The following is a 26,615-nucleotide window of genomic DNA, read 5'->3' on the forward strand; positions in this document are numbered from 1 at the left end:
CAATATACATTCTTGAAAAAGTAGACAATATACTAATATATATATATGCAGACGACGAACTGCAACACAAGTATTCCACTTAAGCACCTTTTTCTGAAGGATATAGAACATATGAACCAAATAGATGTTATACACATCACTGACCGCCCTTCAAGTCATGAACCGTAATGTCTTTTGCCGGCTTTCAAATTTGCCACTACGAAACCAAAACCAATATCTTATAAAGATATAATTTTAAGAAATTATTTTCAACAATGCTTTATTTGTTTAGGACTGAAACAATGTAAAAATGTAGCCAATAATCATCTGAATAAAAAAAATACTGCCACAGGCGATGAATGGGAGTTATCATCAATGACAAGATCCCTTGGTTCTAGGGCTTAAAAATCCTTTTCGGAAACACTGTTTGTGGGTTGATACCTGTAAAAGAAAAAAAGTTGGAGTGGTTTATATCATTAATCTGTACCATCATATTTCTAGCATTGTTGGAATTTTCAAACTATCTTCCAACTTTTACACTCGCATCTTACTCTAGGCTGACTGTGTCCATTGTTTTGTGTGCATTTAAAAGTTTAAAGCCGCTTTCATCCTAGTACTCCTTTTCAAGTTCTCTGGATTCGCCACTTTACTTCAGTTGGGTGCATAGGTTCTTGGAATTTTGTTTGTTTTTGTTTTTGTTTTTCATTTCATGATTTTTCTTGGACGTTTAGTTGTTTAGAGTACTCCTTGGTTGTATTTGTGTTGTTATTCGAATGATCTATGTCGTTCATTGCATTCTCACTCACACTATTGTTTAAAATTTTATTATTATAATGATATAGATTTGTTACATACTAACAACAAATAGTCGATAGAAAACATATTTTCGACAGGGCTTTTGTGATACAATACAGCTTAAGTTTTCATATTTTTCATACATCGTTAGTAGCCCCTGTAGCCTTTTTTATTATTTTGTTTTCGTTTTTCATTGTTTTAGATTTCTCATCAAAAACGTATTATGGAATGGAAAAAGTATTGCTGACATTGAAGATACAAATTATGACGTAACCTTTTGCAATGAATTCATGCTACAATCGTCATGATATGACTGATGGAAGAGTAATCAAGGAAACCAAGATTCTAGCGGAAATGAAAACAATGTAATCCAGGGACAAAGACCAGACATGGAAAACAGACATTTATAACAAATAACAAATCTTTAAGTGATCATATTTGCTCATGTCGGTCATAACGCGAAATTGACTTGGTGTGTAGTGTTGTTGATAACTTTATCCAACCAAAGTGTTGTTTGTATATTCAAAAACTGTACCACGATGTATATCCGGTTTGTCATGCAATTTTTACGTCTGTCAATAATATTGAGCATCGCCAACGGCTTTACGTATTAAAATGTCTTTGTAGAAGAGAATAAATCAAGTTTGTTTCCCAACTGATCAAAAGGCTGCTATAGTTCAGCAGTAATAGAGGTTGGCTTGAAAGCTTTTTTTTTTGCTTAGTGACTGATGGAGTATAAAGACTATGATTTTGTTGTACGAGTAAAGTATATCATAACACATACATTTACTTCTAAAGCACTTTCAAAAAGTAGGGTAATATGCTTTCGGAACAGAACAGTCCTAAAACAGATTAATGTTGTAAGCAAGTATTCATTTTTGGAATATATAATATGAACCAGGTGAGCGATTCAGGCTCCTGGGAGCCTCTTCTTGGAATATAGAATATGAAAATTAAATTAATCAGCAACTGCATTAAAACCACCATGTATTGCACATTTATACAAAAAGTTTCACATTTGTAAAATTATGTTAGTTACATTTTTCAATGCATAATTGTATCGTTTTAAGTACCAGTCCGCATAAAATTCAGACACTACCAATGGTAAAGTGATTCATGGTCAAGAAAAACCCACCAAACTAATGATGCTTTTTAGTCTACATATGCTATACTTTCACACAAAAACAACCTTCTTCTGCATTCAGATTTGCACTCATACATTTATCTCCCACTTAAAGCAACCAAATGAAGCCAAATCAAGAAAGATAACTCTTACAAAGTGCAAATTTCATGTACAACCTATATAATTTTTATCTCAAAAGCGCAACTACCAAATGAAAAACTAAGACTGGTTACATGATCAGTTACTGTGTCTGAACAAGAAATAAAACTGAATTTGTGGGTTTTGACATGCATGAATCACCGTCTGTCTGATTTTAGAAAGACGGCTACTTTAGTATTATATTTTATGCAAGTTTTGTGATTACTTTCAATAAATCACTTTGTTGTAATTATAAGACATACGTATTATTATTAGCGTCTCTACCATACTAAAAATGAGTTTGATGCTGAGACTAGTTTACTAAAGGTGACATATTTAACTTTTGTGGAAAATTCTTTCATGAAAATTAGTTTTTCATGGTTTTATTTTATATTTTACTCATATTCACGAAATGTCACTGCAGCATCTTGGGTACCATTTGAAAGTTGAGTCATTGGGCTGCTTGATGCTACCTAAATAGGTCAATTTACTTGGTTTTGTAGAAAGAAAAAGTTAGAAAAAAAAGATTTTTGTCTCACAAGGTATAGAACGTGGCAAAAAATAGAAAAATGCTTTTTTGACAAAATGATTCGTAAAAGGGAGGAAAAAGGTAACTGAAAATCATATATTGGTTGATGAGTGGGAGAGAGGGTTATCTCAGCCCACGTGCTAATACAATATGTACATGAAATTCGTGTGGTGTTTGATGGCCTACTGGTAACCTTTCTAGTGTTGTAAACTATAATTCATATGGACAATAATTGTGATAATTATGGACATTTCAATTGTGATATATAGATTTTCATGGACAGTATATATTTTATATTTATGTTGTTCAGAAATTTTTAAATGCTATATTATATACTTCATACAAAAATCACTAATTTCTATTTTATAAGCATTTTGTGTTATTTTGGTCTATTCTTTTCTTGTCCCGCTCCCTAAACTTGAAATGATTGGAAGTTACGATACACCACCACGATACACCTTCTTGACCGAAAATGTCTTTCTTGTCTGTATGCGGATCCTTTTCTTTTTCATTTAAGATTACTTTAACTGGAAAAATAAAGAGTGGAAGATTTCATTTTTTACTATTGTTGATTAATTTAAATGTTAAAATACTTCACTATATCTGAGGCATTGCAAACAATTACGCTTGAGTTTCTTATAGGTTAAGTACGTGTGCGTAGAAGTTAATTTATTAAAAAGGGTATTCAGTATAAAATAACACATATTGTCTGCAGCAGAGGGTGATATACCGAGTAACACACTCAGAAAATATATCACCCTCGACTACGTCTCGAGCGACACATCTACTTCGTGTGTTACTTCGGCGTATAGCATCAGGGACGCGATCGTTTTATATTACTCCTACTAACATTTTATCGAAATTTACACATTGGATACAAACGAGTAAGCTTTGTTGATAATTTACAAAAAAGATCAGAAAGATCCTCTCTGCAATATTAGAATCAGTAGCCATAATTTGAAAATAGAAAAAGGCCGCCATCTATCAATTCCTGCAAACGAGAGATTATGTAGTTTGCAACTCTGAGGAGGTTGAAGATGAATTACATTTTTTTGCTAAAATGAGAAAAATACTCCAGAGTTAGAAGTCAATTTATATCCAAATTATCAAATATCCTCAAAAAAGATATTGATTCAATTTATTACTACACACTGAAACAATGTATACTCAGTGATTCGTATACTATACTAAAGATTATCACTAATTTTTTAGATAATATTTTTTCTATCAGAAATTTTTTTTATTTTATAACAAATATCTCTTCTCATAACATTTGATTAATATTATATTTACATGTATACTGCTACTATATATGTTAAACTTTTATGTATCAATTATATGGGCCTTTGCCAATTATTGTAATTGTGTTTGTGCCAATAAAGAATATTATTATTATACAAAGTAAGAGGTTGGAATTCCGTTTCTCCGTACCCCAATCTAACCTCAGATACTAGAAGTTAGGATGGCACCAAGTCAGAATATAGCTTGCCAAACAACCTCTAGCACTGCGGGAGTAGTTTTATATGTCCCTGATTGCATTGATGATATTTTTTCAATTTATGATATGGCATGATACCGTTTGAAATGTTCACATGTTATGTTACATTCAACTGTAATTCATTACTTTTTATCAAGAGCCACTTTTACAAACCATCAATATATTCAGACAGATATATGCATTGCTTTTACCATAAGATCCAATCTCACATAAGACACCAGTCTTTTCTGACTATAGGGTGTGTAAGTCTCGTCATGTGACTCCGTGATGTTATGAGAATAGGTCCTCGTCTACCATTCAAATGCATGGAGATTCGTCATTAACACATCAATGGATTCAATATAAAAAGCAAAAAAAAAAAATAGTGTAAAAAAATACTGATAAAAATGACAAATATCTAGTTCTACAAAATAAAAATGTTAAGAAAAAGCATAAAATAGAAGATTTTCCATTGCGATTGCAGTGTTTCGATTCCCGGAAGTGAACAACAAAATGCAGATCGGTCTTCGGATTTCAACACGTTCTGCATCGGAAATTCCGGAAGGGAAACTGAAACTAGAGCGTATAAGGCTAAAAACCACTAATTCCACTTCCCATAGGCTTCTATGCTAATTTCACAATATTCAATGGCTTCTCTGGACTTTACCTTAACTTTAACCTGCAGAGGACTATATATCAGCATCATTCTACATATGTCAGTCCACAATCCTCAGAATGGCATGTGGAGTTAGCAGACTTGCAGTGCAGTACTGGTCACCGGAAGTGAAGTGTCTATAAATAGCATGGGAAATCCCAGTGTTTTCACACGATAGGGGTATATTTAGAAATCATTATGGAGATTAGGCTTCACATCACAAGAAGCAAAATGCACCTATAAAATGTACAGAAATGTTTTTCCTTTCAGAAACTGTTTAAATTTTTTAAATAAGATGAGAACTTTTTTCACAGCACTATGAGGAACAGGGGTAATTTCTGCTTAGGACTATTTTTGCGTACGTTCTAAATGCTCGTTGGTTGAATTGGTGGTCTGTGACCTATAACATGAATATAACAGACCTTGCATACATTGACTTGACATATGTCTCATCAGACATAAGAATGATGTACATGTCTTTTACAGTCATCTTTGAAATTATTTTGCACTGTTATCTTCATATATTAGCCACTTTTAACTTTTTATTGAATGTTGCAACTTTACTTTATCTCAACAATGAGGGTACAGAAACTCGGGTCCCAGTGTTCGAATCCGAACTATCATGTTAACAAGATGTTACATGCGGAAGTAAAATTTCCCTGACGTTTTGGGTTCTTAATGCATTTGTAGCCTCTAGCTAGAAGAAACTTTGTAGAGATTGAAACTATATGCAGATGAAAATATGTGGCTTGACAGCTCGCTCTCCAGACGTTTTCGAAAAAACTGTACATATGTATCATCAGTTGGAATATTACTTTGATAAGAACAATTTATTTCATGATTTACAATCTGGATTTACATCCAACTACACAACAGACTATGGCAAGCCAAAATGGACAAAAATCAATATTTTGTAATATTAGAAAATGAATTTTTAATATTACAAAATCATTTTTTTTAATATTAGAAAAGATTTTTTGATATTAGGAATTCATTTTGTAATATTAAAATTCATTTTCTAATATTACAAATTCATGATTTAGTAATATTACAAAATATCACACATTTTTTAATATTACAAATTGAATTTGTAATATTAGAAAATGAATTTGTAATATTAGAAAATCACTTTGCAATGTCGCAACATCAGTCACATTTTTTAATATTACAAAATGATATTCTAATATTACAAATTCATTTTTTTTTAAATATCGAACAAGTCTTTTGTGTTATTAGAAATCTAATATGTAATATTAGAAAATGAATTTGTAATATTAAAAATTAGAAAATGCCCATTTTTTGTCCACTTTGGCTTGCCATAACAGACGCATGTTTAATACATATACATCAATTTTGTCCCAGTAAAGCGTTAAAAACTGATCAGTTCTTATCTGGTGACATTATAGTGAATGGTATTTTGCTAAAAGCAAATGCAAGATTGAATTTTCTTGTATAGAAATACAAAATGTTTGTCTGAAATATATATGGCTTTCATGCATGCAATACCACTTTGGCTATGTTTGTTCATCTTGGTGAAGTGATGTCAACAACACTTTACAATCCAAATTACAGGTGATGCAAAATAAAATTATAAGATTTATTAAAGGTTTAGCTTATAGACATAGAATTGACTATCTTGTATTTAATTATATTATATTTTTGAATGTCAACATTGGACTAAGAGAAATGGGAATAAGCCTTTTGGCGTTCATGGATATTCTCGCTTAAATATAACTCCAAGGCCAAACTAATTTTAGCACAACCTGTTCACAAGACAATTTAATTATTCTGTGAATTTATATCTCAAATTTATGATGTATTTTAACTGACAGAATTGTTTACATAATAATGTATGCCGCAATTCATCTTGTATGTGTAAATATGTTGGTATTTAATCGAAACTCTACTTATCTATATGACGAACGATAAATGGGACGATTTGACTTATAATCTCTACGTCATTTCCAAAACAAAAATAATGGCACCTGTTTGTTGACGAACTTGGGGAACGGATATAAAAGGGCTAAATATAGTTAATCATGGATAGCCCAACCGGTCTCAACATGGATGCTGTTGAAATGGACAGAGAAGAAACTCTGAAGTCTTTTTTGAATCCAATCGAGCCACTGGTTATGAAAATTCAAAGCCTAATAGTTTGGGAAAGTCCATTGAGAAGTGCTATTTTGTTTTTGTTTGTACATGTTGTGTTTTGGTAAGACTTAGAAACCTAAATTGTACATGCATTGTAGCTTAAAATATCAGATCATGTATATCAAGTTACAGAAGTCTTTGAAATTCATTCTTATCAATTGTAATTTGTACATGACAAGGTCAGTTTTTAAAAAGTCATGATCATGCATTCATCTAAAATGTCATTCATTCAAAGGTCAGATTGTCTTTCATGTAAAATCACTTCTGTTTCAATGTCTCAGTTAGTTCTAATAATATTAAAATTTACATATTATTTGTGTTAAGCTACAACATGCATGTACTTGTAAATGTACATTCATTGTACACTACTGTCAACACAAATTTTTATTTCTCACAGTGGAGTCACCATTTCAGAAATTGTCTTTAATTAACTTATCCTGTCTTTATTCCAAGGTATATTTTATGGTTCTATCAGTTTAATAACATTTCAGTAAAGGAGAAAAAAAATATTGAAAGAGTAATCAAGGGAAATCTATTGCCATGAAAACTATTGAAATGGAACAGTTTTATTCCAGTTTTTACTTTGGTGGAGTCACAATGGAGGACTTGAGTGACTCTACTGTAAAAAGTGAAGAATTTAAAATTTTGGTTGACTAGTTTAAATGTACATATACTGATATGCATCACAGAAGTTTTACGTTGCTACACAATTTAATTTGAGGGTTTGTCAACAGATTTTGACAAGTTCATACAATGATATCTAGCATCCTCATCATGCTAAAATGACTTGTTTTTTTAATCAACTTACAAATTGGAACTGTTTCTTTGATGACTGTTCTTACATGTATGTACATGTTGTAATTACATGTAGTAATGTGTACATGTACATGTATGGTTCTGCCTGAAAAAAACAGGTAGGGAGTGATTCATCATATCTTAAATTAATCAATGACAGTGTATAAATACATTTGTTAGGTCCTAAAAACAACTTCTTCCTATGTTTATGTCCTTGGATCTGCTACTTATCATGAAATATTTTTTGACTGGTCATAGTGTTAAAATACTGGTGGGAAAATTTTTCCATACTTTTTCTGCAGTAAAACATAACATAACCAAACTCTAAGTTTGAATATCTCCAGTGGACAACTTTCATTTGCACTTAAATTTCCTTAAACAGTTTCTTTGGGGCCTACTGCAGGATTTCCAATCAAAATATGTTTGGGATCTCCTACATGTACATTTGTATCTTGAAATATTTCTTGATTGGTTATAGTGAAAAATATTCCGGCAGGAAATTTTTCTGTACTTTTTCTGTAGTTAAACATTACCAAATTTAAGTCCACTGGAGATATTCAAACCAAATTTTAAGTTTGAATATCACTAGTGGACTACATTTATTAGCACTTATATTTCCTAATACAGTTTCTATGGGGCCTACAGAAAGATTTTCAGTAAAAAAATATTTGGGATTAAGAAATGCATGAATCACCCATTATAAGCACTTTCCTGGTTTTTAGGCAGAGCTGTCCTTAAACTATCAGAAATCATATGTGTACATGTACCTGCATTGTACAGTTGTATAGACTAAATAATGCAAATTAGTTTTAACTACTTTTGCATGTGTATATCAAACAAAGTCATGCTTCATTGGTTAAAAGTTCATATTGCAATTACATGTAGTGATTACTAATTTTTTTATTTATTTTTACAGGTTTTTCGCTATTTTTGGTTGTCAAATATATTTCTGGATAAGTTTGTCTCTGATGCTTATGTATTTCTTACGCACATGGAAGAAAAAAATCTGGCCAGAAATCAGAGGTAAGAATGATTTGATAAACATGTACATGTACAGTTAGTACTTAAAAAATATACATGAGTTACAAAATCTAGTACAGAATATAAAGATATCCAGTAGTCCTGTGTACATGGCATAGAGTGTCTTTCAATGTAGATAATATTGAGTAATTAAAAGCTGTAAATGTATGTATACTATTTTCAAAACTGCAAAAAATATTTAATCAATATTCTGAAATGTACATGTAAAAATAAGTTGGTTTTCGCCAGGGCCTAATCTAGACATCAATGACAAGGAGAAGTTTTGGTAAATTATGTTTACGTTATCTGCATGTAATACAAAAACTTCTCCCTGTCAAAGAAAAATGGTAGAAGGTTTTGTTCATTTTATTCTCTAGATTAGGCCCTGTTTATACATTTGCATACATGTAAAAAATGTGAAGTTTTGTTACTGTCTTGTTGACAAACATCTTTTTACTTCTGTTTGTACAACATGAAGATTTCTTTAATTGTACATGTATGTACATTTTACATGTAACTACTTTTTTGTTTATTAGTTCCCCCTAAAGAACCTGAAGATCCTGATAGGTGAGTACACGTACATATAGCCATACCGTACATGTATGAACTATGTCTTTGGTACATGTAGTATATATATGTACATGTAATATGTTATTTGGGATATTCACTTGGGATGTAAGTCTTGTGGCTAGCTGCAGCCTGACCTGTGATATGAGGATTTCATTGAAGACCAACGAGTTGCCTTTGGCTGACATTGTCATCCCAGTCTGTGTTTTCATTAAGTTTTTTAAGCTGGAAATTAAAAATGAATAGGAGGAAACCCAAACTACGGTGAGGGGTCTGGGGGCAGCTCCTGGCAGGGGGGCTAGGGGGCAAAGCCCCCCCGGCAGAAAACAAATTTAAGCTTTTTCAGTTCATTTTTTTTACCTCTCATTAACTATGGTGCCTCTAATCCAGCTTGTATTTTTTCTTAAAATGATAGATATTGTAATAGTCATAATGTATATTCACCATAAACAGAAAAATTGTGTGTTTATAATATTTCTTGTGCTTTGTGCTTATTGTTGCATGGGACCTACATGTACATTCTTTTAAAACTGTCATGTCTCTTATTCAAATCATTAACATATATATGTATGTTACTATTTTACTGCTCAAAGTTTAATTCCAGAAAACAAAATCACTCTTCCAAGATTAAATGAATAAGAAATGTACTATGTTATCTAATGCAATATTTAAAAAAATTAATATTGAAATTTGAATTAATTTCTATGGAGAATATAATTTTAGTGCTTACAGGAACATATTCTGGAGTTACACTTTGTGTCTAATCTACACAGTCACAATATTTAATCTTGCATGTTTGTTGCATATGCACCATTTGATCCTTAGTCACTCACTGCTAGTTGGCTTTGTAACATGTAAGTAAGGTGAACGGTTTTACACATACATGTATACATGTATGTTGAGATCATTAACCAGGTTCTGTAAGTATAAGATAATCTGGGGTTCCAAATAGTGCAACACTCTGTGCATTTATGTACAATGTAATAAGACTTTGACTGGATACTTTATTGTCAAATAATAAAAAGGTAAAACAAAAGTATAATGCCAAAAAAAAGATGAAAGATGAGAATTTCCTTTGTGAATCTAAGCATAAGCAGACGTGATTGCTGTTTTTTTTTTTATTATTTTTTTTTATATTTGATATTATTTCATATTTTAATTAAAGTTATTTTAATTTCTTATGATTTTTTTTTAATGAAAATGAAACGTTTGTGGGTTTTATTTCCTAATTTTAACTCTACCCCCTTTTTTTATATATCCCTTCCTTCCATAATAGCCAGGAATGCAGAATTGTCTCATTAATTGTTTTCCATTTTCTGCCATAGAGCCATCACAAATTCTAAAGCGATCTTAAGGCTCTAATGCCAAATCATTTGAAGCATATGCTTTAAATGACATGACGATTGACTTTCGAACTCATTGGTTATTACCCTCTACCCAGGACAAAATGGCAGAGACGCACGACTGATTAAACACTGATCTGTATCCTGATTCAAATTCTGTTTTTTACTTACATCGACCAAAACATTTTTTTGATTGGAAATTTCATAGCCGGAAAAAACTCAGTGATAGGTGGCTGATTTTACCGGCTACTATTGAAAACAGTGCAATTGGGGTTGTTGTCTCTTTGACATACATGCATACACCATGCCTGTTTATGTTATATTGTAATTTCTTTCAGTGTTCTATACTCCCTGAGCAATAGGCGAGGGATATACAGAAAGATGACTAGGAATACATCATATGTTACCATATCCCCAGTGAAGATCCTAAATAACAAATATATTTGTTTATTCTACTGGAGTGTCTTTCAATCTGTTTTAGATGGGTCATCTTGTACAGTACTGATACAGTCTTGTACAGTACTGATACTGTCTTGTACAGTGCTGATACAGTCTTGTACAGTACTAATTCTGTCTTTTACAGCACTGATACAAAGTGGCTTCTGTCATCAACATCATATACTTGTTGTTTGTGACATTGCACAACAAGCTGGCATGATTTAGCAAAATGGTTAAATTTCTTGAATTTCAAATATTCTTATTCAAAAAGATGTCAACTTCTTACATAATTGCCAGTGACTTGGTGGACATTTGAAGAGATTTGATATAAAGAGCCTGAATACAAACGTTCCAATGATTTTAAAGAGTTGTGTCCCTTACCTTAGGTCTACCTCCTTAAACAGGTGTCCAGATTATTCAGAGTTTCAGTTAAGACAGATTTTTATTGTATCATTTATTTATTTATCTCAACAGCTGGACACCAGTACATCCTCGCTTGCTCAGTGTTCCAGAAATCTGTAAATATCTCGCCCAGATATGGTGCTCTATATCTAGATATGTAAATAGTTGTCTACTGTTTCGTCAGAATCATAGATTTTTGGTAAGTACTACACTATTTTAATTTCTCCACCCTCCGTAGTGGTGGCATTATTATCCTCCTCTGTTACTCCACGGTGTCTCCATCAGAGTAAAAATTATAGAATCTTAGTATTTCAACAGAATGCGTAAACTACATATATTTTTTTAAAATTGTGACATCAATGCATTGGGTGGCAATAGCGGGACTCCACTCACTCCATTTCCACTGTGGAGAATGTAATCAAGGGAACCAAGATTCTAGTGGAAATCAAAGTTTGACACTACTCACTCCATCTCCACTGTGTCTTGTTGACAATAGTGTACCCATCAAATATTTATTTTTTTGTGTCATTAGTTACATGTTTATTATATACTGCTACTGTTAATTTTATTTAGCAGGTGATTTATTTTACAAATTTTGCATTTAGCTATAAAGGAATGAAGTGCAACTAAGTTGCTATGATTTTTATACGGTGTTAATGAATTGACAGAATAAAACACAAAAAGAAATCTTTAAGTGTCAGTCCCTGTAAGAATCAGGCAGTAAGTGAAACAAAAAAAAACCCCATCATTTTGATAGTGTATTTTGACTACATGCACCATCAGATTCAAGGAAAACAGACACGATTTTCCATATCATGTTGGACCATTGAGTTAGAATTTCATTTAAATGCGGTGAAAATGAACATTTTGCCTGGACAGATAACTCTTGTCAAATCCTCATTTTTCTAAGATTCTACTGAAAAATTTTGAGTGATATTTTATTGTCGGATCGGTGGGGTTTTGATACGCATGTTTCTGATTTTTCCAATTTTGCTTGATTCTTACGAACACTTACACTTATGAAAATAATTTTGGTTTAAAGTGGTGTTTTCTGACACTTACTGAAAAAATAATTACATGTATAACCATGCCATGATAAAATTTGTCAATTGTAGTGTTCCCTGTAGACAGTTTTGGAAAGGTGCAGATACCCTACCTTTTTGATGGGTTTTATCAGCACCATGCAAAATTTTGTCAATTTTCTCTAGAATGATGTCACTTCTTGTATGATGTGCCTTCAAATTTGCATCTATCTTGATAGAGTGCTCCTTTTTTACCTGGATTATCTTATTCTCCAGGGAGTATTAAATTAGATGGATTTACATGTATTTTATGTTTGATAAATTTCAATGTCCAATTTGTTACTGTAATACATGGTAATGCAAAGCATTGAACTATATTTTTAATTCATCATTTGAAAATTGCATGTACATGTTATTCTAAACCAATCCCCAAATCTGTTACTTAGGAATTTTGACAAGTCTCAACCATTCATAAAAAAGTCAAACATAATGTGATGAAAATTCTTATCAAAATGAGAACATGATTAATTAATTTCATGCACAGGCATTGATTTGGTTACAATAATAATGAATTAGTTAAGTGTCAGTCTTTCTATGAATCAGGCAGTGGGTGAAACATGGTATGAAAAAAACAACCATTTTGACAGTTTAATTCGACTATTTGCACCATCAGAATCAAGGGAAACAGACAGAAATATCCATATCATGTTGGTGCTTTGAGTTATGATTTCATGGAAAAGCACTGAAAAATGAACATTTCAAGGGCAGATAACTCTGTCAAACACCTCATTTTTCTAATATTCTATTGAAAAATTTCTGAGATGATTCAGCGATGCAGAGATCAAATAATGATATTTTCAAATAGAGAAAGCATCCTTGAGTGAAATGATGTTAGATTTATAGGCTTTTGACATGTTCCCATTTTGCATGATTCTTACAAAAACTGATACATAATATTGTAAAATTCTTACCAGTCAGAATGGTCTTTTCTTAGCAATATGAAGGTTGACAAACAGTCAGGCCTAATTTAAAAAATATATTTGTTTCCTGTTCCCCTATAGTATGAGATCACAAGCTGTAAAAGTCTTACAGATTTTATACTTTTTTTTCACTGTTCATTGTCTTTTTTATTCAAAATATGAGCCAATGGGCTGTTCTGAGGATCTTATCACCATCCCAGGCTCCCGCTTAATAAATGGCTGGCGCCTTAATTAATGTTTTAAGAAGAAATTCATTTTTTTACCATACACATGTACATGCAATTACATTATATACATGTGCACCTAAATGAACCTGATTATACAAAGATACAATGTATGTGCTATGGAATAGTGTCCTTATGTAGAATATGTATACATACCACATCTGGAGACTTCTAGGACACCATACTTGTGTGACCTGCATCCGTAATTGTCAATGATTTAACTTTTTCTCAGAATAATACAAATGTAATTTTTCATTGATTTAGTGTCTTTATTCAAGTTAATGCTGAAAGTTCATCTAACTTTATCTAATTGTTGTTTCATTCAAAATTAAGAATTCAATAGATTTTTTAAAAGTGTACTTGGAAACTGGAATTCATGACCAATTTGGCCAATGAATGGTTTGACCAAGACCAAAATGACCTGCGTCATTATAAGACTAAAACAATGCAATTGTGTTGTGTTTTGTTTTTGTGATTTTAGGATGAATCTGTCACACAGCTATATACTGAGGCTCTAGAATTTTTCCTATCCCATTCACACATTGTAAACTGTTCACTTTTCAGGATTTCTCAGCTTTATTTTGCTACTATTTATTGTCTCTACTGATTCTATGTTTAATATGTATGCCATGGTGAAGAGACATATTTTTGCAATTTTTTTTCTTGCTCTCAAAATGAGCCAAAAAAAATCATTTGGAAAATAAGCTGCTTTACAGTAGTTGTGAATGATGAAAAGACATCAACTCATACATGTATATACATCTACTTTTGCATTTATGTAAGTACATGCAAAAGCAAGGAAACCATGATCAAAATTTTCGTAATGTTCTAATTTTTTGCTACATGTATATTCTGGCAGGTTTTTTGAATCACTAAAACCAAAGCTTGCCAAATTTTAGTCCAGATATTTTATATATAATTGCATTCCATTGAATCTGAAGACTAAAAAAAATGAAGACAGAGAAATTTAATGCCTCTTTCATAGAGCAAGTCACGTAATTGGCTAATGCAAAAATGACCTGCTACAACAAATGTATATGTGAAAAGAAAACACACAGAAACTAAAAAGTAAATGAGTAACCTGGACTTTACTCAAACATTGTAGTATGGACCAGTCACCAGGTGCACTTAGGGTAAGAGACAATTAGGGAGACACATTTATTGGTCCTGCTTTGTTATAAAATCTACTTTATTTTTGTTGTTGACAGTTCTGTGTTGTGAGTAGCTGTTTCTTCCTCTCCCTAGCTGTTTTAGGACATTATTTACCCGGTGTAATGCTACTCTACATATCAGGTGAGTAACTGTGTATTTATACTACTTGTATTTACATTTTGTATGGCTCAGGTGAAGCAGGTATGTTGTAGGGATATGGACTGCTGAATAATCAGATGATGTAATCACATGATTTCAAATTCTCCAGTTGAGCGATTCAACAATAGTTGAACTGCAGTTTGTTATCATGACCAAAGCCTCAGTTGTTAGGAAAAACAGTAGTGATGTTTGTTAGTGACATACCAATAAATTTGTGGTTGTAAAATTGTATGCCATATCATATTATACAATTTGAGACTCAATATTTGTCAATTTAAGAAATAAATCACACAGACTCCATTTTATCATTATTTTACCACAGACTGGCCATTTATATTGCATTGTTTTATACAAAGTGATAGGGAGGGGTTAAATAATTGCATCAATGACCTATATATGGTAAAACAATAATAAATTGGAGTTTCCATGATTTAATTCGATATTAGAATTTTGTTAATATTTTATATTACATGTATAAACATATGATTACTAGTGTATAAAGCCGAGAATTCCATCAGTTGAGTAGCATGAGCATAAATTGGCAGCTAAAATTAAAACATGGAATGGCTGCAAAAAAAAAAAACTGTTTTGAGTCAATATGTAACTTCTATTTATTTGTAAAGCCTTTTTTTAATACAATTTTCTTTAATGGGGTTTTGAAGAAATAATGATCGGAATTAGATTGATGTACAATGTTAAATCCTACTTCTTAAACTGTAACTAAAATATCTCTTTTATTATACAATTTGGACATTATTTTATTTTTACCTCAATAAAGACCAATGGTCACAATAAAAATGCATTGACATACATTTGATATGGCATAGAAGCTGAAGAGGTAACCATCAATTTCTTAAGGAGGGGGAAAGGGTAGTAGCAAATCTTTAACTTATTTTTGTTTCAGTGTTATTTCTACCGGCATCTGGAATATGTAAATGTTGAAGTTTATTTTAGTTATTATAGGACTAGTCCATGATTTTTAACCATTAGTTTATGTCCTTTGTTGTAGTTCTGATTTTGAGTTTGATTCTGCCACCCCATAAAAATCAAATGGATGCTTCCAAAGTGACATTGATATATTTATTTTGTCTTTTATGTGTTGTTTTATGGAAGGTTAAAAGAAAAACAAATATGGAAAGAAATCATTAATCAATAATGAGTATAGAGATCTGCTATCTCAGGGGTAAAAACTATGAAATACAAGCTGGTAGCCCAGACCTGATTTTTGTTTATGATTTTCTATATGTTCAACTAAATTTTTCCTAAAAGTGTGGTACCCAGCAAAAAAAATTAGTAGCCATGGGCCACTGATAATTTATATCCCTGTATAATCCGTATGTTAGGTTATATTTTAGGCATTAGGATAAGGCTTGTCACCACGAACAGAGGCAAATACATGTATAGATTTTCAAGGATGATTTATTTGTCTCACCTGTCCCCAATAATATCTTGAGAATGAAATTTGTCTATGTTTTTTTAAAGCTACAGTAAAACTTGTCAAAACTGAAATCCTTTTTGGCTATAAAATTTGTGTGGTTTAGACAGGTGTCTGGTTTGTCTAGGTTCAAAGTGCATTGAATCAAGTATTAAAGGTTTGAAAATGCTTCTGGTTTCCCAGGGTTTAGTTTAGATAAGCTTTGTGTAAATGACTAATAAAATGGAGGCTTTCAGCTCTATGGATCTCCTTATGTTTTTGACTTTGAAATATTGTAAAGCCTTTCCAGTATTATATATTCGGTGTACTGAATCAGCTGACTAATTTTTTTATGATTATAAAAAAAATTGTCAGTTTAAATGAAATTGAATGTAAAACTTAAGTAATGATTTTTTTTGTCAGAAAAAAAAATATTAAGAAAAGGGCAAATATAATTTATAGAATCTGACTAATTTAGTGGAAACTTTAAATATGTTTTCAAAAAGAAAACTGTTTGTTGATATGTTTTCCTCTTTTTTATACTTTTTATACGGGAAAAAAATTGTTCATGTGAAATTAATGTGATTTTCATGTGAAATTAACTTAACATTAACTCCCTGTGAAAAGTTAATGTAAATTTCTTATGAAGACTTAAATCTGCCCCCAGTTTTATTGCTTAAAATCATGTTAATTTATGTTAAAATCATGTCAAATAATTTTGCCTGTGCACTTTTCACACAGTCTCTCTGTCTGTTCCTTTATTATAGACTTGTTGAACAGCATATCAAGTTTTGCGTCTGCTTATTTTTACTGGAGGAAAAGTTCAAGTAATTTTATGACGTCAACAATTCTGAAAACTTACATTGTATCATATTTTTCCCAACTTCTCAAAAAGTTTTTCACCACCTGCAATTTAAACCAAACTTGATAGAAATGATGATGTGTGGAAGAACCACTTTTTTTGGTTGTTATAGATGTCTAATTAAGTGTGATTCTCTGTAACCTCTTTCTCTGTAAGAATCAGGCAGTGGTTGAAACTTAGTTTGTAAATATCTACCATTTTGAAAGTTTAACTTGCAACATCAGAGTCATGGAAAAAAGAAAAGTTTTGTAAATTTAGTTATAGTTTTATTGAAATGCACTGAAAATGAACATTTCAAAGGCAGATAACTCTGTCTAAAACCTCATTTTTCTTACATTCTGTTGAAAAAAGTCTGAGCAAATCTATTGATGCAGAGATCAAATACTGTATACGTATTAATTTTCGTAGTTGCTAATTTTCACGGATTCTGTCAAGTGAACATATTCGAGGGTATCAATTTTTGTGGATTGAAACAATGATAAGCATGATATAGTGTTAAAAATCAATTTTGTGGGTATTATTTTTCATGCTTTTATGTTCATTCCGAAAATAGTGAAAATTAGTACACTGTGAAAATGAATACTTTTACAGTAATGTTTGTGATATTTCATTGGCAGATCATTGGGTTTTTGACATACATTCTGATTTTTTTTCCCATATTGCCTTATTCCTACAGAGACCGACACTGAAAGAACATTATGTTTCTATTTTCAGTGATCAGTATAATGTTGTGGCCGTGTGTTTTATATCATAATCTTTTACAAAAAGTGTACCTCAAGTTTGAACCAGTTTTCATGAAGCTCGATTACTCATTAAAACTCAAGTCCAAATGGTCATTTAAAGGTAAGATTTATGTGTAATATATCAACATATAGTAAAGCATTTGTAATTTGTGGCTACCATGCTCACTTACTAGGGACATTTTTCTCTTAGACTTACCTAATTTGAATACTTCCTTCTCATGGAAAATGATCATAATGAGATTGATGTTTTTAAGGAGTCATCCCTTTATTTGTGGATGGTACGTTTGCTGGCCCATATCTTATAGTGGGTAATTTTCACGAGTGCCAAATTTCAGGATTTGCTTTATGAACATGGGTATTTAATTTCCTGTATTTCAATTTTTTTGCATCTTCAGATTAAATGGAGTGGAATCTAATGTAAAATATCTAGACTTAAATTTAGAGAGCTTTTACTTTAGGGATTCCCAAAACTTTGTGAAAATTAGAACCTCACAAAAATTTCCCACTTTACAGTATTTCTTTTACCAATTTATATAATTCTTTAACAGCAAAGAAATCCCATTCATCTGGAGTAGAGGAGGACAATGGAAACACAGATACAGACTCGGATGATTTTTGTCCATCACTGGACCCTGCCACAACAGCAGCTTTGGCCCGTTCCATTACTGACAGCGAAGATGAGAGTAATGGGTCACCATCTGTCAATACACCAATGTTGTCAAAGGAACCTTCATTTAGTGAAGATGGTATGAAATAAGAAAAAAAATAGAAATGGATTTTAGGGGTGTATATAGTTTCCACCCCACTCTCACTCACAAAAATTAAAAATTTTTGCAAAGACAGTTAAAGATCTTTACAAAACACTCCAATCTCCTACAATACTCTTATATGTTTGAAGTAATTTTATTTTCTTATTGCTTTCATTTCACTGTATAAGCTGAAATTTCCTTTAAACTTAATCAATACCCATGTCGGTTTTATCTGTACACATTGATGAAGCTTGACCGACTGAAGGCATTTCAGCAACAACAAAAAATTGACACCAACCGGTCATCACTCAATCTCCAATATGCTGCATGCTTAGTGAAGATGCAGTGACTACCAATATTAAAGTCTTCGGTATGACTTTGCTGGGGATTGAACCTACCACCTCCTGTATGTGATACACAGGAAAAATTACTACATGTTTTCATATGTTTCAAAACAAAGCATATATTAAGATCCAGAATGGAAATATATCTATTTTTGCCCATTAATACTCATGTACTACATATTTTGCCCTGATTCAAATGAAAACTTATGCCTTTATTGATTAAATTCATATATATATTCAGATATTTTAATGAGAGGGTATCATATATTTATATTTTAATTGAAAACATTTTTTTTAAATGTTTTTCATGGCGGTCCTAAACATATAATTTTTCCTGCGTACCATGAGACCACCTAGGCAGTTTGAGTACTGCATGTGTATTTAATACATATACATCTTTTTGTAGATCTTGATGAAGATTTCACTCCAGATCTTGGTATTCTGCCATCTATTGGTCATCTAGATGATACAGATGATGAAATACTGGCGCCACCTATGCCACCAAGATTGACAAATTCCGACACAAATTCAAACAGTCATGATTCAATGCAATTTCATCCTTCTCATTTCGGTGACACATCAGAATCTGAAGACGAAAATTACACATCAGATCTGAAATTTCCAGACATAAATGAGATCCAATCACCAGAGCTTAGTCAAAGGACCCAAAATAAACAGAGGGAGGAAATTCAACAGCAAGAAACTGCTGGAATGGCTCTTCTAGCTTCCACCCTTGTATCACAGACTTTCTCTTCCATGATGCAATCAGCTATGTCAGGACTAAATATGGCAGCTTCCCCCCAAAAAAGCAGCCAGTCAGATCAGGTAAATTATCAGAAGGATGGTGACGGTGTCCAATCAGGTAGCAGCTTACAAAAAGAGACATCTTCTAAACGAAAAATGTCTGATAGTGATATGGATTTTACGGAAGATTTTGAATTCCTTGATGAATATGATATTGGAGATGAAAAAGGAGATGATGAAAAGTTGTAAATGATGTTTCAATGTTGTTTTCTTTTGTTAAGAGAAGTCAAAAATAGCACAGAGGGAAACAGTTTGCAAGCTTATTATTGGCCTTTTTTCAAAAATAAAACCACATTGCATTATGAAGTTTAATCCTCAGGCTCTGTCAGTAATGAATTTTATTTTAGATGAATGAAAGAATGCTGTTCAATATGTTGCCTGCACTGCAAGATTTGCAAAGAGATAAACTGGCATTAATAGTGAAAATTAGTACATACATTGTACCGTAGACCATGGAGGTTTTCGAGCCAAGAGTATAAATTTTCCTGTTTTTTTTTTAGATTAAGATTTGTTAGTTTTTTCCTTGATTTTTATACCCTGATAACAAATCAACGAATCTGTTAGAAACTTTGCACAGTCATTTAATACCATAAAATACAAGCTTAGATCAGTTTTCAGCAAATTCCAAAATAGTGTTTTTGGATTAGACCGTTTTGAACATGTTTTCACCATTATGTGGCTAGATATCACTTAATGTTCCATTATTGGCCTCCATTTAACATTTTAGTTTCCTATGGAAATTTTACATTAGGTCTTGACTGACAAGGAATTGAAATTGGTAACCGACTAACATTAAAGATGTTCCAAGGAAAGCACTAAAACTGTCATTTACACTATAGGGATGTAAAATTTGGAAATTTTGTAGCAAAAAGGTTTACGAATAATTTTGACGTATCTTATTTTAGCAGATGATAAGTAATGCACTAAGTATTTAAGTATCAGTCTTTATAGTCTTTATAAAAATCAGACAGAAGGTGATTCATGCATGTCAAAAACCCACTGAATTCAGTTTTATTTCTTGTTCAGAAATAATTACTGACCAGCCTTAGTTTTTCATTTTGTGGTTGCGCTTTTGAGAAAAAAAATTATATAGATTGTACATGAAATTAGAACTTTGCAAGAGTTACTGTTCTTGATTTTGTTTGATTTGGTTAATTTTAGTGGGAGATAAATGTGATATTTTCTCAAAAGTGCAGATATGAATTCAGAAATAAATATTGTTATGTAAGTAAATAGTATATGTAGATTGTAAAAGCATTGTTTGTTCCGTTGGTTTTTCTACCCCATGAATCACTTTATTATTGGCAGTGTCTGAATTTTATATAGACTGGTACTTAAGTCCATTGTAAATATTTTGCAGAATTTATTATGATTTTTTTTTGTAGACTGCTAAAATACACTGAAATATGCACACTGCCAGAATTACCTGTTACAAGGTTTTCAAATAGTTACATTGCACAGGGGAAAGCCCCTCCTTAATAATTTATTTACTTATGAATGATATAAGCAGCAGTGTAAGCACTCTTCTCAAATTTTAGGGCAAAAAAGGTTAAAAATATTGCCTTCCTTCCTCATCTGTTTTCATGGAAATGGCCTGAGAATCAGGAAATTAACTTTATTTGGCCTGAGGTGGAGTTTTTTACATTTTAATAGAACAACTGAAAATATGGTAAACTAGCTTATGCATTCTTCATTGTAGGATCTGAAAATAGACTATTGAAATGAAGTGTTTTATTTTATGGGTGATTGGGAATGTTTTGTTATATAAAATTCATGCTTGAGTACTACATGTAGATTTTTATAATATATTTTGTATTTTTCCACTCTTAATGCATCTGCATTCACAACAATTGATAAACATATTTTAAGTTGCCAGTTCTGATATTATAGCTTAAACTTAGATTCTTAAAAGTCTTTCAGCTAATAATAGCAGACGTCAATAATAATAGTACATGTACATGTAAGTATATAAATTTGTGCAGTGTATGAATTTTTGCTATAATCATGTTAGCAATTATTAATGCTAAAGGGACAACCATTTGATTCTGAGGGAGGATAGGGGCTGGCAAATTCTGTTGGGGTCAGAATATTTATTTTTTTTAAATTTGGGGGTCAGATAATTTATGAACAACTACATTGGGTCCAGATTACTTATTTCCAATTTACTGTATGAAGTATCTGGACTGAGGTCAGAAGTTAATGAGGGCAGTGTATTTATTTAAAAAATCTGCCAGGCCACCACCTCAGAATCACATCATTTTTTCAACCATGAAAATTAATACCCACAATTATTTTCACTTGACCATTAACCTATATCCCCTCCCTTAGTTTGAAAACGTTGATTGAGTGCTAGAAATAGTTAAAAAGACTCTGGACACTGCCTTTCAAATTTTCTGGATTTATATATTGGTTTAGGATGGAACATTTGATCTATATTTAGGATGATTTTTTATGGCCACTTACAACTTGGAATTAGGATATTCTGTTGTTTTGTTTGTTTTTTTTCTTGGTTGAGTGGGGAGGGGGGGTAAAATTTGATGAGAAATTTTTCATTTTAGAGTCGTGTGTCAGATATATTTATGTCAATTTGCGCTAGGTCCAACCTGTTGCCAAGTCTTGACTTACAGTACCGGTAGTCTTATAAGGCCTTTCAAAGTTAATTCTTGGTTCAAAAGCATTTTTTCATGAACAAGGGAGGTAACTATTTTTACCTTTTTTTTATTGCCCCTTTAAAATGATGAGCATGCTTTTTACATTATTTACAACCAGGAAAAGTGATGAGAAAGGTGTTTCATTATTAATTATCTTGATATGGCAAACAAGTTTATGTATGAAATTTATTCACACTAAAAATAGTTAAAGTTCAGCTTGAAAACCAAGATATTATGACCAGATGGCCTAACATATAATTTTTTTTATCTGTTTTTTTAACATCTACATGAATGAACTTAACATATTTGTTAACTTATGGCTTCAATGTTAGTGAGACTTTTATGATATATTTCTTGTCATGTTGGGAAATATGTACTTATATATATAACTTAAATATTTATGTTAATGAAAAATGTGTAAGTGCATCATGGTCAATGTACTTTGGAAGTTTAGTTATTGTAGAATATAAATTTTACCATTGTTAAGCACAGAGATGCATTTTCTATTATATTTCATAGTTTTTTATTCTGAGTGAAAATCTTTGCTTTTTATGTACATGTAGTCTCATGTTAGTTTTCTTTGGAAATTCCATATTTCTAGGGGTCTTGAATACCATCCCTGTGAAACCTAATTGGGATAGTGTGAGTCAGGGACATTGTAAAACCCTCAGATGAGGAAATTGTGGTTGGACTGAAAACCATGTTAATTGGTATCCTGTAAACAAAACTCACTTTCTTTCTAAATCTGTACGTTGAATATTGTATAAACAGAACCCCTTTTAGAATTTTTATGGTTTAGAGAGTTATTTGGTTTACTAGGGTTCAAAAAACATTTAAATAAATACATGCAGCCTGCCCTGTGGTTTGATGGTTTTCTTGTCATTCATTGAAGACCTAGGGATGGCTTTGAGCTTGCATTTTTAATCCCTGTGGGGTTGTTGTCTCTTTGACATATTCACCATATCCATTCTCCTGATATTTAAACTGATACAAAGGAACTTAAAAATGGTGTTTCATTTAGACAAGTTTTTAATTTATTCAGGGTATGTGCAGTCAAACCTGCCTGAGCAACCACCTGTGTATAACAACCACCTGTCTTAAAAGACTTACTAATATCCCTGTGTAGTATATTGTATTTACATTGTGTACTTTGAAGCTGTAAATAAAGACCAACTTACCTGTACATAACAAATACCTGTCCTAAGTGACCATAATTTTGCTTTTCTTTGGAAGATCATTTAAGTTTTACTGTAGCTGTGTGTACATGTATATACCATCCAGTTCTGACCAGTCCAGATTTTGGTCTGTTATGTTGCAGTTCATTATGTTACCAAACCACTTTTTTTGGAAACTTTATTTGGTGCTATACAACATTGTAAATGTCATTATTACTGATTTTAGTACTTTTTCGTGACATGTGCCAGCCAAATTATTTTCTTTTTATCATTTTTCATCATTATTACACAATTCAAATATTGTACTACCACCTTGAGTTACGCATGTGACAATGTTGACATTACAAAGGGGAGATAATTCAACTTTAATTTATAACTTTTTTGGATGAGGCATATTTGAATTGTTAAAGGTTACATGTTGCTCACAATTAAGTTCTTGTAAGAATCTGGCAATGAGTGAAATATCACAGTAGCAAAAGTTTACAGTGTAAGTTATAAAGGATTTTATTATTGTTTCTGCATAGTAATATTTCTTGTAATAATGATTCATTCAGGGGCAGATAGCTCTGTCAAAATGAATAATTTTTTTAATATTCTTTGGTGAAGTTTTCCAACTTCTATGAAGTTGTAGAGATATATGGTCAATTTCACAAAAAAAACTTGTATTAAGTGTAAAATGAGTCATAAGTTATGACGCCAGAACTTATGACTGATTTTACACTTACAATTTTTTGTGAAAGACTGCAGATACCAGTCATTTAAAAATACAAGAGACCTTTGAACATGTTAAAAAAACTGCCACATTGGTTTTTTATATGCATGCTTAAAATATTATGAATTTTGCCTGATTCTTGCAAAACTTCCTATAATTTGTTTATGTGATGTACTGTTAAACCCATTTTATCAGAGCTACTTTGCATTTTTAAAAAAATATATATGTAAATTAGCCAGATATACTGTAAAAACATTAATTTTCATGGTATAAATTTTCTTCATCAAGAACTGATTTGGTAGAGTTAATAATATTTTTGATTTAAACATTGAAGAAATATTATTTAAATGACAATTAATTTTTGTGGTTAGGGCTTTAATTTTGCTTACCAGTACAACTCTTATCATGAAATACACAAAGGTTTACTCCCAAAACAAATTTCTGCTTTTAGAACAGTTTATTTTTCTCATGATGACAATAATTTGAATGGTTTTTTGAACACTATTGATTGGGAAAAAATTCTGGTTCCGACTTGTTTCAGGGTATCAGGCAACAGTCAATTTATTCAAAATTATACACAATTTGATATAATTTTGATGAAATAGTGATGTTTCTCAGTGATATTAATACAATGTATATAAGTTTAACTTTACTCTGGATAAAATTTTTTTATTTAGTACATATTAAGTTGCCTTGCATGGGCAGACCAAGAAATTTATTAAGGGGAATCCTGGATATTTTTATACCCCATTCAAAGAAGTTGCGAAGGGTATAATGTTTTTGACCCACTTGTCTGTCCATCTTCAATTTTTCACTTTTTTTTCTAAACGCTTGCAAATATATTGACATGATTTTTGGTAGATAAGTTCATCATGATAAGTTACAGGTCAAGTTAAATTTTTTTTTTCTGCTGTGAGATTTTTACTGAAACTTATCAAAATTCACAGAAATAACGGTTTTCTTGACTTTTTACTAAACACTTGCAAATATTGGCATGATTTTTAGCATATAAATTCATGATGATAAGTTGCAGGACAAGTTTGTAGTTGATTCCACTCTGATGATTTTTAGTGTAATTACGGGCTTTGAACTTCACAGAATTCGCTAAATTCACAGAAATAAACGTTTTTCGGTCTTTTTTTCTAAATGCATGCAGAAGTTGACATGATTTTTGGTATATAAGTTCACCATGATAAGTTACAGGTTAAGAGTACATTTTGTTCTGCTACGATGATATTTACTTTGGATTAACTAAAACTCAAAGAAGTCACAGTCTGGAGTTTGAAACTACTATTCTGAGTAACAGAAGTTAGAAGATGAAAGGTCTAAAGCCTGAAAAACTACTCTTAATACTTTTTATATCTGGGTCCTTCCACATGTATTTCTCTTACAAACAAATTTACTTGAGTATCCAACATTGGGATGTGAAGGGTATGGGAGCATGCTCACTAAGGTTCGTAAATATGGATAATTTTTTACAAGGATTTGCACTTCTAAACTAAATTCTCTATTGAAAGGAGGGTTCCAACTCTCTTTAACCCTCCCTTGTATCCCTCACTGCCTAACAGGAATTTTCAGTTACCATGTTTGATTGTAAATGATGTATCATTATTTGGGGAAATAGATGATTTTTGTGTGTCTATATATGCTGCTTTTTAAAAGTATTATTTTGCACTTTTTCACCACAGTCACTTGTAGTGAGTGTATTGTCAGTTTTAGTTATTTTATTACATTTTGTGCTGAAGGCTTTCTGTGAATAACTTCCGTTTTAACATTTTTATGCTGCCAGTGGCCAGTTTAGACTGTTAAATTATTTGTTTGTTGTTGGTGATGTGCTTTTACTACAATGTGATATGAATTATCTCCCTTTGGTTTAATAGCTGCTTTTAATATTATATTCATATTCTGTTGTTTTTACCTCATTATTTATATATTTATCATTTGTATAAAAGGTATTTATGTAAATAAAAGAGTATTACTTATATATTTGAAGTTTTGTCTGCATGGAGTATCAAAATGGCAATAGTCTGGCAAAGTGGTAAAAAAAACCATTACAGAACTCACAATGTATTGCCTTTACAAAGTTAACATAACTTTGAAACTACTTACAGCAGCAGGATGAAACATATAAACAACTATCAGTAGGTATACTGCAGTAAATGCCAAAATCAATAGGTGAAAGGTCAATGACCGGAACTAAGGATTTTTTTTC

At 31.6% G+C, this 26,615-nt stretch overlaps 1 protein-coding gene across 1 annotated transcript; it reads left to right on the forward strand.

Annotated features, from left to right (window-relative positions):
- The first annotated feature begins 6,672 nt into the window (after positions 1-6,672).
- Positions 6,673-26,387, forward strand: LOC148602347 (reticulophagy regulator 3-like). The gene is made up of 8 exons (XM_088553623.1): positions 6,673-6,908; positions 8,559-8,665; positions 9,199-9,229; positions 11,485-11,611; positions 14,847-14,931; positions 17,940-18,068; positions 18,517-18,714; positions 19,468-26,387. The coding sequence occupies exons 1-8, from the start codon at positions 6,736-6,738 to the stop codon at positions 20,052-20,054; spliced, it is 1,437 nt and encodes a 478-aa protein (XP_088409749.1). The 5' UTR covers positions 6,673-6,735; the 3' UTR covers positions 20,055-26,387.
- The last annotated feature ends 228 nt before the right edge of the window (positions 26,388-26,615 follow it).

Source organism: Perna viridis, chromosome 11 (genome assembly GCF_037379345.1).
Source record: "Perna viridis isolate PV_CMFRI_1.1 ecotype Kerala chromosome 11, ASM3737934v1, whole genome shotgun sequence".
Classification (NCBI taxonomy): Eukaryota; Metazoa; Mollusca; class Bivalvia; order Mytilida; family Mytilidae; genus Perna; species Perna viridis.